Source organism: Triticum aestivum, chromosome 5B, assembly GCF_018294505.1.
Source record: "Triticum aestivum cultivar Chinese Spring chromosome 5B, IWGSC CS RefSeq v2.1, whole genome shotgun sequence".
NCBI lineage: Eukaryota > Viridiplantae > Streptophyta > Magnoliopsida > Poales > Poaceae > Triticum > Triticum aestivum.
In genome coordinates this window covers 323,684,903-323,696,618 of record NC_057807.1, presented here as the reverse complement: position 1 = coordinate 323,696,618, position 11,716 = coordinate 323,684,903, and the positions used below count along the sequence as shown (strand labels likewise).

General features: G+C 49.9%; 2 protein-coding genes across 4 annotated transcripts; both read left to right on the top strand.

Annotated features, from left to right (window-relative positions):
* The first annotated feature begins 1,617 nt into the window (after window positions 1-1,617).
* On the top strand, window positions 1,618-6,631 carry LOC123111641 (uncharacterized). 3 transcript variants are annotated; one of them, XM_044532466.1, is made up of 5 exons: window positions 1,618-2,013; window positions 2,088-2,198; window positions 2,279-2,332; window positions 2,569-2,637; window positions 3,622-6,631. In XM_044532466.1, exon 5 carries the CDS (start codon window positions 4,406-4,408, stop codon window positions 5,387-5,389), a length of 984 nt encoding a protein of 327 aa, XP_044388401.1. In that variant the 5' UTR covers window positions 1,618-2,013; window positions 2,088-2,198; window positions 2,279-2,332; window positions 2,569-2,637; window positions 3,622-4,405; the 3' UTR covers window positions 5,390-6,631. The 3 variants fall into 3 exon arrangements, with proteins under 3 accessions (XP_044388401.1, XP_044388402.1, XP_044388403.1); XM_044532467.1 differs by having other exon boundaries at window positions 2,566-2,637; XM_044532468.1 differs by having other exon boundaries at window positions 1,618-2,198; window positions 2,566-2,637.
* Window positions 6,438-11,441, top strand: LOC123111640 (uncharacterized). The gene is made up of 2 exons (XM_044532465.1): window positions 6,438-10,160; window positions 11,143-11,441. Exon 1 carries the CDS (start codon window positions 6,438-6,440, stop codon window positions 7,848-7,850), a length of 1,413 nt encoding a protein of 470 aa, XP_044388400.1. The 3' UTR covers window positions 7,851-10,160; window positions 11,143-11,441.
* Window positions 11,442-11,716: the final 275 nt, after the last annotated feature.

Here is an 11,716-nt window from a genome sequence, read left to right as displayed (position 1 = left end):
GGTGGCATAGATCTAATCATAAAAGAATCAATCACATGAGAAATCATATCAACATTTCTAGCTAAATCATCAATCTTGAGCAATTTTTCTTCTACCATAGCATTGAAAATCTTTTGGGGGTTAATAAAATCTTTAATATTATTCTCAAGATCAGAGGATATCTTATTATAATTTCCATAAGAATTGCTATAGGGATTACCATAATTATTAGAGGAATTACTAGGAAACGGCCTAGGACTAAAATTGCCTCTATACGCGTTATTACCAAAATTGTTCCTACCAACAAAATTCACATCAATAAATTCGTTATTATTCTCAATCAAGATAGACAAAGGTATATCATTAGGATCAATATGAGCACTCTTTCTAGCAATCAATTTCATAAGTTCATCCATCTTTCCACTCAAAGTATTTATTTCTTTAATAGCATACACTTTTTTATTAGTAGAAGATCTTTCGGTATGCCATCAATAGTAATTTTCCATAATATCATCTAGGAGTTTACTAGCTTCTCCTAATGTGATTTCCATAAAAGTACACCCGCGGCAGAATCTAAAAAATTTCTAGATGCAAATTTGAATCCAGCATAACTTTTTGTATAGTCTTCCATAAACTTAAATCATGAGTAGGGCAATTTCTTATCATTAACTTCATCCGCTCCCATGACTGTGCAACATGTTCATGATCAAGTTGCTTAAAATTCATTATATCATTCCTAATGGAGATGATCTTAGCGGGAGAAAAATACTTGGAAATAAAAGCATCCTTATACTTATTCCATGAATCAATTCTAACATATAAGGTGGCTAGCCGACCCGCTCACTCGAGGCTCCCTAGATTTCGAAGCATTCTGCCCGTTCAATCTCGCCTGGTCGGATCAATGCTGTTGTGTTAGCCTTTGATTTTTTTACAGCGTATTTTGACTCAGCGGTGTGTTCGTGTCGGACGATGACTGGTGGGCTTGGGCAGACCTTCCATTGGCTGGGTTAGATTTGCTCGCGTGAGCCATTCCTACTGCATCGCGCGTCTCGTCATGCCCAGGCCGTGTCGTGCATCGGGGGAGACCCGCGGAAGGGCTAGCCGACACATATGCACCCGGATTCTGTGCACTCACCTGTGCTGTCACGATGACGGGTGGACCGGAGCGGCACCGGTCCCGCTGGTCGGCTGCACTGACTGGGCGACCCACCGTGTAGATTAGATTCGATCGGGTCAACCGCTCTTGGTGACCTCTTTTCGCGCGCTACGCGCGTCGTGGGTTGCAGGGAGTGGCTGCGAAGGGGTCAGCCGACGCATGTGCACCCGGCTTCTGCACCCGCGTTGGTGCTATTATGATGACGGGTGGGCCGACGCTGTTCTTGGTCCCGCTTATCAGCTGCATTGGATGCATGTCTCATCGGTTGCACTCGGGATAGGGCAATCGCGTGCGGGGTCCTTGCGTCATCAGTTGCGGGCTCGTGTGGGGTCCTCGCATGCAGAGTAGGTCGTTAGTTGCAGTCCTTTCAGCGCTCTCTCCCCTCATTGTGGCCATGCCCAATGGATGTGCAAGCACCATGCGGTGGGCCCCCATAGGGCGAGGCATGCCGCGTGCTCTTGCTGCGGCAGTGGAGAGAGAGACGCTTTGCTCTGCATTGTTTTCCTTTCTTTCTGCACCAGCCAACCTGCAAGTTGCAAAGTAGAAGAACAAACAGAGGAGAAAGAGAGAAAAGAGGGGAGACCAGCGTCCATATGTCGCTCCCGGTGATGACCCCACGCTCGACTGCACGCTGCCCGATCGTGGCATCCGCGCGCACGACCCTGGTGACGGCTGGAGGGAGGCCCTGGGAGCTGTCATTCGTGCTGCTGGCGGGGAAGGGGATTTGGGGGTGGGGCACCGCGGGACGGGTATGAATGTGGTGGGAGCGCCGCCGGGGGCGCGGGTCGTGGGCGGCGAGCGAGTGGGAGAACACGCTACTCTCGTTTGGCCATGCCGTCGAGCACGCGGTCATTGCCTTCGTCGAGTTTGACATCCAGGTATATACAGACACAAATGTAGCTAGCCTCTGCTTGAATTTCCTATCATTAGTTCGCATTTGATACACTACTAGCTTGTTTAAGCTTGGACTCTCCTCGTACGCTCGTCTCTGCTTCATTCGGCTGTACTCTGCTGCGATCCATTGTGATGGATCTTGTTTGGTCGATGGGTGACGCTGGTTCAGGTTTGTCCTGCTCGTCTTCTTGTGTTCTTCACCTCTCTTTTTTCTTTGCCCTTGCTTATGGTCGTTTCATCCACGTGCAGATTGTTTCGGCTTGCCTGCGTCGAACCGTGTGTCTTTCTGTCCTTCACATTCAGGTTTGTGCACGCCACTTCTACTTGCCTATAAGATGTTTGATGAAATGGACGCGTATTGTTTCAATGAAATGCGCCTGTGCTAACGTTTGTTCTATGGTTTAGGCTATTTTCTTTGTTTTCTTCATTGCTAGCTCTGGTAATTAGGTTCTTTTCTTTTTCTGAACCGCGAGTGTTTCTTGGTTGCATCTGCATCGTTGCATGTCGTGGTTGTGTTCTGACCGGTTCTTTTCTAGTAGGTTGTACGATCTCACCCGTTGCTGCGGCTCCATTCTGCTCATTGCTTCGTCTCCATTTTCCTCATCAAGGTTTGTTATTCTCTCTTGTGTCATACACCTTGATGTGTTGACATCAGCTATAATAGTTCTGTTCCTATCAAAAAAGAACTGTACAAATAATTAGTGATATATTTTGTATATACTGCTTCCATCTCCTAAATAGAAAGGTATAAAGGTTAATTTAGGTGTCCCAACACAAATAACTTGAATTTTTCTAGAATAATCCATGTAAATGTGAATCCTGCTCAGGGAACCATGGCAACTAAATCCCCTAACAAACATACTCTGAAACATCAACAAAAAATACATGAATTTTCCATACCGCGGCAGCTATTTAATTAAACTGTTTATCATGCTCATCAATCTCTGGTATAATAAGTGTTGCTTATGAAATATTGCTAGCTTGATGGGCCATTGTTAGGAAGACACCAAAATATATTCAAATGATTAGTAGGCTAAACAACCAATAGGATAGCCAAAGAGTTGGTTGTTTGTGTACATTAAACACCCAGCTAAAGAATGGGTTGACAGCACTGATTGACTCTATTGGCGCTTCAATGCTGTCCAGATTCATCATTTTTTACCATTGATTGTTTCGGATGGTATTTTAGAGGCTTCTTATTAGTGACTTTCAACTTCGTACAAAGCATGAGTGAATTTCTTGTTTGAAATATTGAAATGTTGATTATGGACACTAATTGGCACTGTGACCTTGATACTTTATAGAATTACATCAATGAATTTCTTGTTTTCTAGTTACTTGCTTTGCTCAATGTATATCTTGGTCTGTTATTGTGTGAATTTGCAAATGTAAAACTGAGCCTTTTCGTCCTTGGTAATTTTGATTCTTGTCATGTTCAGGATTCACACGGTTACAAAAACACATTTATAGTTTTTCTTGGTATTTAGGTTTGAGTTGCACAACAACAACAAAAATTGATGATTCCTTACTTATGGATGGCAATATATTTATTTTCGTTGGTTTTAATGGAAGCTGGGCCGATCTTTTCACAGGAGGAACAGGTAGCGAGAGAAGAGCTCCCCCCCTCGGCGGCGTCCACTCCGGAGCCGTCGCCCACTCCGGAGCCGTCGCCCACCAAATCACGCCGGCGGCCGCTCCGGCGCCGGCGTCCACCTTCTCCTCTCCGGTGCGCATGGCCTCTGGGTCGCGCAGCCCCCCGTCGGTGTCCTCGGCAATGCTTCGGGAGTGTCCGGTTGTGTCGGGCTTGGGTCTCTCAGGATCTCCGGGCTCGGCGAGCGCGTCTTCCGCGGCTGGTGGCCGGGGGCCGGGGGACATGCCGGCTCAATTGGAGGGCTGGCGTCGGCCGGGCCCTTCGCGTAAAGCCATGTGGCGCAGGCGCCGTGCTCTCCGGCAGCAGCAGGCGGGTGGTGCCCCGCCAAGGTCGTCGTCCCCGTCCTCGTTCGAGTTGTGCCAGATTCCGCCGGATCTGCACGGGCTGTGCTTCCGGTGTTTTGAGGAAGGACATCGGCGACAAGATTGCATCAACGAGCCGCTCTGCATCAGATGTGGTCGGGCGGGCCATGTCTCGTCTCAGTGCGCGGTGCCGCGGAGTCCTATTTCTGCGGCGGAGCTTCGCCGGGCGGTGATTGACAGGGTTGCCAGACGGGAGGTGGTGCCTTGACAGGCGCCGGCCATTAGGAGGAGGTTGTCGGAGCCTAGGCAGAGCACGCCGTCGGTGTCGCTCTCGCCAGTTGCGCCCAACCCCTTCCCTGGTTGGCCGGCGTCGCGCCTCCGTCTGCCCCATCGGAGATTTGCAGTCTGCAGAGGTCTGGGGACATGGATGATCTGGAACGCCGTCTGCAGCTTGCCGTGGTGATGTACGTCGGAGGGGCCAGACCGCTGGTGACCTGTGAGGATGCGGCTGTTGCGATCTCGGCGCAGCTCGGCATTCCAAGGTTTCGTTTTTCGATTCACAAGTTTCACCCGGAAGATTTCTTGGTGGTTTTCGCTGCTCATCAGTTCAGGAACATGGCGCTGGCGGTGCCTTCGATCGAGCACAGAGGTGTGAAGCTATTCATCAAGCCATGGTTGAGGCAAGCGCAGGCAACGTCAAGGCTGATGAGAGTCCAGGTGGACATCATGATTGAGGGCATGCCGTCGCATGTCTGGTCGCAGGCCACGGCAGCAGAGATTTTGGGCAGTGGTTGCTTGATTGAGAGCTTGGCGCCGGAGACGGCCAGCAAGGAGGATCTTTTGTTATTCAAACTACGGGCTTGGTGCGTAGACCCTGACGACGTCCCGGTGTTCCGCAGAATTTGGGTTCCGGAGCCGGACGGAGATTTGGCGAGCACGGCGGCGAGACGGCCATCCTTTCGCCAGTTGTTGGAGTACCCTGCGTACGTGCACATAGGGCGGATGCGTGACTGCACGCCGCCGGAGCTCTGGAGGAGGGGGTCCGGCTCGGATGACGCTAGCGGACAGAGTGGCCTCCCGGACAGCTCCAATGGCTCGTTCCATGGCGGAGAATGGGTGGTGCAGCCTTGGTCCCGCGGCGTCCGTGACAACAGGGGGCCGGCGAGCGGCGGAGCCGGTGGGGGTGCAGGACGATCCTACCGGGCGGTTCTGGAAGGCAGAGTGGGTCCGTCGGACTGGAGGCTGCCGCACATGGGCATGGGGCCCGCTGCCCCCAACGTGGCCTACGTTGCGGGTCAAGCCAAGGAGTCGGGGGTGGTCAACAGAAATTCAAACGGCCCAACAGGAGGTCAGGATAAGCTGGTGGAAAGCCAGGGCGCGGTGGGGTTGGCAGGCACGGAGAACTAGGTTGATGTGCGGTTGGCGAAGGATCCAATGCCGTCCAAGGGATTGGCCAGGGAGTTCAGCTCTAGGATCGAGGAGGATCGTCTGCCTGGCGCTGGTGGGGTGCTGCCGGTGCAGGATATGACACAGGAGGAGGGCCTGAGTGCTGCTGTGGTGGTGGGCCAGGAGAGGCCGGTGCCAGAGGGTCCCAGCGCAGCTGCGCAGGTGGCCTTGGTCGAATCGCAGGTCCCACATGATTCTCTACGGCAGGTGGGCGCGGTGGCTGGGGCCTGGCTGGAGGGTGACAAGTCCTGTTCGCCGCATGGAATCCTGGGCGGGGAACCATCGCAGGAGAATCTGTCGAATGGCTGGGCACCAGTGCCGGAGCTGATTGTCGCCAACCCAGAGAGGCTGGGGATCGGTGCGGACGGGACAGCTGCCTTGTCGGAGCCGGGCCATGTGGAGCCGACCCAGGGGGATTTGATGGAGGTAACCAAGACAGGTGCACATGCACTGGTGAAGGATGGCACGGAGGGAGATGTGACTACGTCCGATGCCCACGCAGACAAATCGGGGCAGGACGGCGTGATGGTTGTGCATGGCCAGCCTATCGGCATGCAGAGCGAGGGTTCGAACCTGACAGACAAGGAGGCGACTGCACTGGGCAACATAAAATCATTCTGTGCGGGTTTGCTCAAGAAACTGGCACCACCATTGCTGAGGGAAATCGAAGGGATCCGTGGGGTGCGTGCGGGACAAGACCCGTTCACCCCAGGGCGTAACACACGCTCGTCCGGGGCCATTGGCCAAAACAAGAAGAGCAAAGCGACGGCAGCCGAAACGGTTCTTCTCAAGGCGTTGGGGATCTCATGCGAGGATCTGGCAGTCATGGAGGACGCGCTAGGTCAACTAAGGGAGATGTTCGACTCCCCAGTCCAGGAGCAGCATTTGAGGGCGATAGCAGCGATTTTTGGCAAGGTTGTTCCTACAAACCTGGCCAGCGAGATGGAGCAGTGTGCATGGGTAGCCATCTAGGCGGCGGGCGCTGGTGACTCGGAGTTCATGTGTTCCGATGTCATACACAGCGATGGAGTTGGTCTGTTGGAATGTTAGGGGCCTCAACAGCCCGGCGAAGAAAAAAACGCTGAGGGAGTTTGTAGACACGGTGCACGTGGCTATCATATGTATCCTAGAGTCTAAACTGGAGAGGGTGGATCAATTCACAATTATGCAATGCTTAGGGCCATCTTATGATGGTTTCACGTACTTGCCGGCTTCGGAGACTAGGCATGGAATTATTGTTGGATGGGACTCATCCAGAGTGCAATTGTCGAATGTTGCGATTGACACAAACTTTCTCACGGGATTTGTGTCCCCTAGGGAGGGGCCAACGTGGTGGCTTTCGGTGGTATATGGACCACAATCAGATGTGCAAAAAATCGCGTTCTTGGAGGAGTTGGTTGATCGGAGAGCTCTTTGCCCGGGGCCTTGGTTGGTCATAGGTGACTTTAACCTAATCCTGCACGCCTCGGACAAGAGTAACAACAGGATCGATCGTAGAATGATGGGGATGTTGAAGAGATTCATTGATGACTGCGCTCTCAAAGAGCTGTTTCTCCATGGAAGGAAGTTCACTTGGAGTAACGAGAGGGAGGTGCCTACCCTGACCAAGATTGACAGGGCGTTCGTGTCGGTGGATTGGGAGCTTGACCATCCAGAGTGCTTGCTCCAGGCCATGTCTACGTCAGCGTCAGATCATTGCCCTCTTTTCCTGGCGCTGGAGGAGCATCTTCAACCGAGGAGGAGGTTCAGATTTGAACTATTCTGGACCAAACTGGACGGGTTTCTCGAGGCGGTGAAGGAGGCCTGGGTGTGTGATGGGGAAATAACCAACCCTTTTCATCGCCTGGACGTGTTGCTGAGGAACGCGGCTAAGTCCCTCACGGCTTGGGGTCAACGGAGAGCGGGAAACATCAAGCTCCAAATCGCATGCGCAAACTTGGTTATCTTGCGCTTTGATTGCGCTGTAGAGTCAAGGAGGCTGTCGGAGGGAGAGAGATGGCTCAGGGCTACGCTCAAGCAGCTGGTGCTCGGCTTGGCATCTTTGGAAAGAACGACCGCGCGGGGAAGATCCCGGATAAGATGGTTGCAAGAGGGAGACGCTAATACCACTATGTTTCACATGATTGCAAATGGTCGGAAGACCAAGAATTTCATACCAGCATTGTCAGTTCAGGGGCAGGTGATCACAGACCAACTGGGCAAAGAGAAGGCGTTCTTTGAGGAGTACAAGAATCTGCTTGGGAAGGACAGTGCGAGGGAGCACTCTATCGACCTGGAGTTTCTGAACTTGACCAGTGTGGACCTTGCCGATCAGGACTTGGTATTCCAGGAAGAGGAGATATGGGAGGTGATCAAAGACATGCCCGCGGATAGAGCGCCAGGGCCGGATGGATTCATCAGGATCTTCTTTCATAAGGCATGAGAGATTGTTAAGAAGGATGTGGTGGCGGCCATGAACAACCTGTTCTTGAACAATGGTCATGGGTTTGGCAAACTGAACCAGGCGCTGATTGCGCTTATTCCCAAGTCGCGGGAGGCCTGCAGGGTTAAAGACGTTTAGACCGATTTGTCTGCTTCACAGCGCGCCAAAAATTGCCTCCAAGTTGTTGGCTACGAGGTTGAGCAAATGGATGCCGGAGCTAGTAAATATAAACCAGTCGGCCTTCATTAGAGGGAGAAGTATACATGATAACTTCTTATTGGTTAGACAGATGGCGAGGAGGTTGCACAAGAGGAAGGTCAAAGGGGTGCTTCTCAAGCTCGACATCACCAGAGCGTTCGACTCGCTGTCTTGGCCCTTTCTTTTTGAAGTGTTGAGAGCTAAGGGGTTCTCGGAGAGGTGGAGATCTTGGGTGGCAACGTTGCTATACACGGCTACTTCCAGAGTGCTGGTGAACGGTTGTGCGGGGGAGAAGTTTTCCCATGCGTGCGGGCTCAGGCAGGGGGACTCGCTCTCGCCGCTTCTGTTTGTGATTGCAATGGAAGTGCTCACGGCTATCATCTGCAAGGCGCATGAGGATCAGGTGCTGGCGAAAATCAACGGATGTGGCCCGACGCAGCGGCTTTCGCTGTATGCCGACGACGTGGTTCTTTTCGTCAAGCCAACGAGATCGGACCTGGCTTTTGTGAAAGAGGTGCTCAACATTTTTGGAGAAGCATCAGGTCTGAGGGTGAACTTTGAGAAATCTTCAGCGATCTTGATCTGAGGGGAAGGGGTGGATGAGGAACGGTTGCGGGACACTTTGCCTTGGCAAATCGAGAAGTTTCCGTGCAAATACTTGGGGTTGCAATTGAGCATTAAAGGTCTAAAGAGATCGGACTGGCAACCCATCATTGATGCAGCTCTACGAATCCTGCCTGGTTGGCAAAGGGGTATGGTGACTAGGCTGGGTAGACTTATTCTGGTCAATCAGGTCATGCGAGCGCGTCCAACGCATCACATGATTATTGTTGAAGCTCCTAAATGGGCGGTGGAGAAAGTGAACAAAGGATGCCGGGCCTTCTTCTGGGCCGGATCTGAGGAGACACATGGAGGGAAATGTGTTGTGGCATGGGACAGGGTGTGCAAACTGAAGAACTTTGGCGGGTTGGGAGTGGTTGACCTGCACAAACATGGCATTGCGCTAATATTGAGATGGGAATGGCTGAAGAGAACTGATCCATCGCGGCCATGGCAGGGGCTGTGCAACATGGTCGACAAGCAGGCCCAGGAGGCATTCACGAGCTTGGTCAGCTGGCAGATCGGCGATGGATCACAGACGCTTTTTTGGAAAGATAGATGGCTTCATGGTTACACGGTAAAGGAGATTGCGCCGCTTCTAGCGAGGAAAGTCAGGACACAGGTGGCCAACAGGAGGTTGGTGAGAGAGGGGCTCTTTATGCACGAGTGGATCAATGACATTAGGGGAGAGCTGGACACAGAAAGCCTGGCACAATTCATTAGATTATGGGAGGCTTTGCTGGAGGTTCAGTTGGCACAGGAGGTGGAGGATAGACCAATCTGGGCTTGGAACACCTCTGGAACCTACACGGCGGCATCAGCTTATAAGATGATGTGCGAAGGGGGGATCAGGTTCTAGTCGGCGGCCGCAATTTGGAAGTGCTGGGCGCCGCTAGGATGCAAAATTTTCATGTGGCTCGCCATTCTGCATAGGCTCTGGACGTCTGACCGTCGCGTGCGGCATGGGCAGCAAGATGAGATATCTCATTGCCATCTTTGCGACCAAGAAGAGGACACAATTGAGCACATCCTGATGCAATGCGTGTTCGCTAGGCAGGTTTGGCATCTTTGCTTCATGGAGACGGAGACCAATTTGTCGCTCATGCCCACGGGACAGGATCCGCTCCAGGAATGGTGGAATTAGGCTAGGAAGCGGGTCACAAAAGCGCAGCGCAAGGACTTTGATGCTATGGTGATGCTCGTGTGCTGGTGCATTTGGAAGCAAAGGAACGAGCGAGTGTTCGGTACGAATGATATTTGTAATGAGCGAGGTACGTTTGAGGTAATCATGAGAGAGCGACACCTTTGGGCGATCGCTAGAAGGGGTGGAGTCCAACTGAATCGCGAGTAGTCAGATAGGCGGTGTGGAGTAGGGGTGGGTAGGCTCGCCGTGTGTGAGGCCTGCGATTGTAAATAAACTCTTGTAAATATCTCTCTGCCGTCTATAAAGCTAAGGTACGCCATTGGCGTACTCTCGAAAAAAAAATTCATTGGTTTTGAAGTCGGAAGAAGGTACCATCACAACTGATATTTAGGTTTAGTAGTTCCACTCATTTTTATTCTTAGAGATACTCCTCCAATGCGATTTTGATGCAGCAGTGGATACTTTCACAACTTTAACCTTATGTCAGATTTGCTTTGTCTTATTTCAGTGTGTTTGTTTGCCATCTTTATGTGCTCAAGCCCAAAAGAAATGCTAATCTTGCAGTTTTAATAAACATACATGCTACAACACGGGAAAAAACAAGGGAGCTTTTAACTTCTTGCATGTTAGAGTGGGTAAAAAAGAAAAGCAAGAGAACTTCTGAGTTCTAAACATTAGATCTAGCTTTTTATGTTGTTTGTCTAATTATTTTCTACTCCATATATTTTCAGGGGGTCTTGTAGATCACGGTATGTGACCGAACAGTGACAGTTGTCTCTAATTATGAAGTTTATATAGTATAATCTTCTTGGTTGATGATTTTGTAGCCTGCTCTTAGTTGTACCGTATTAATTCTTAAAACTGGATCTCGTTAAATTAGTTAAGTCTAATGAGTTCGAAAACAAATCTAGGATATTGAAGTTGTGTGTGGCACCCCCGAGAAAGATTCCTACTCCAGTCAGCCACTTACACGAGAATCTAGTGCCGCATGTGACTCATTCACACATGATTTTTTGTTATTTTTTCCCTTTTCTGCAATGATGGTAGTTCTCCGTTGAATTTACAAGCCGCAAAGGAGTGAAGGGTAGAAAATATTTCCATTGTCATTGAATTAGTGGGATTGTCACCAAGTTAGTGCTTCAGATTATTTCTACTTTAGCGTAAGAAGCCAAATCATGTTCATTTTAAATCTTGAAAAACTTGTTGTTTATTGTCACTTCTATATCTGTTATAAACTTTTGTTCCTGGTGTGATACTTGTCAATACTGGTTTGCCTTTCCATTGCAACATACCAATATTTTCTTGTTTCTTCAATTGATTTCTCATTTCATGTTTGCACTTCTATTACAGCATAACATGATGTCGTAAACATGGCGTTGGGCATTCATTGTCCAGTTCCCTTCAAAAAAGAAGAGATGGCTATAGAGAGTGGCTCCATCACTAAAAAGATGACAACCGTTGTGCAAGGCATTGATTGTTCAGCTCCTTCAAAAAATGAAGGAATTGTAGTGCATCTGACCTATAAAGGGGTTGTGAAGGACAAAATGTTATGGATCTAGAGGAGTGGGAGGGGAGAGTTTACCAAACGTATCAAGGACAAAAGCATGACCTAGAGTTTACCAAATGTATCAAGGATAAAAGCATGACCTGGATTCCCAAGTTCCAGATAACATAGCAAAATTGTAGAGAGAGAATGCATGTATTTTGAAAAATCTATTACATAGTTTGAGGCTATGTTTCTTCCACTTTTCATTATTAAATGGATCCTTATCATTGCCAAATTGTCAATAATTTGTTTTCAAATAACTCTTGGATTGAAATGGGACCTTGCATCATTTGGTGCAACCGGTAATGTTATTATACATCTTCTTATTGTAGACAGTAACCCTCCATTCATATTATAGAGATCAAGCTATATATGTGC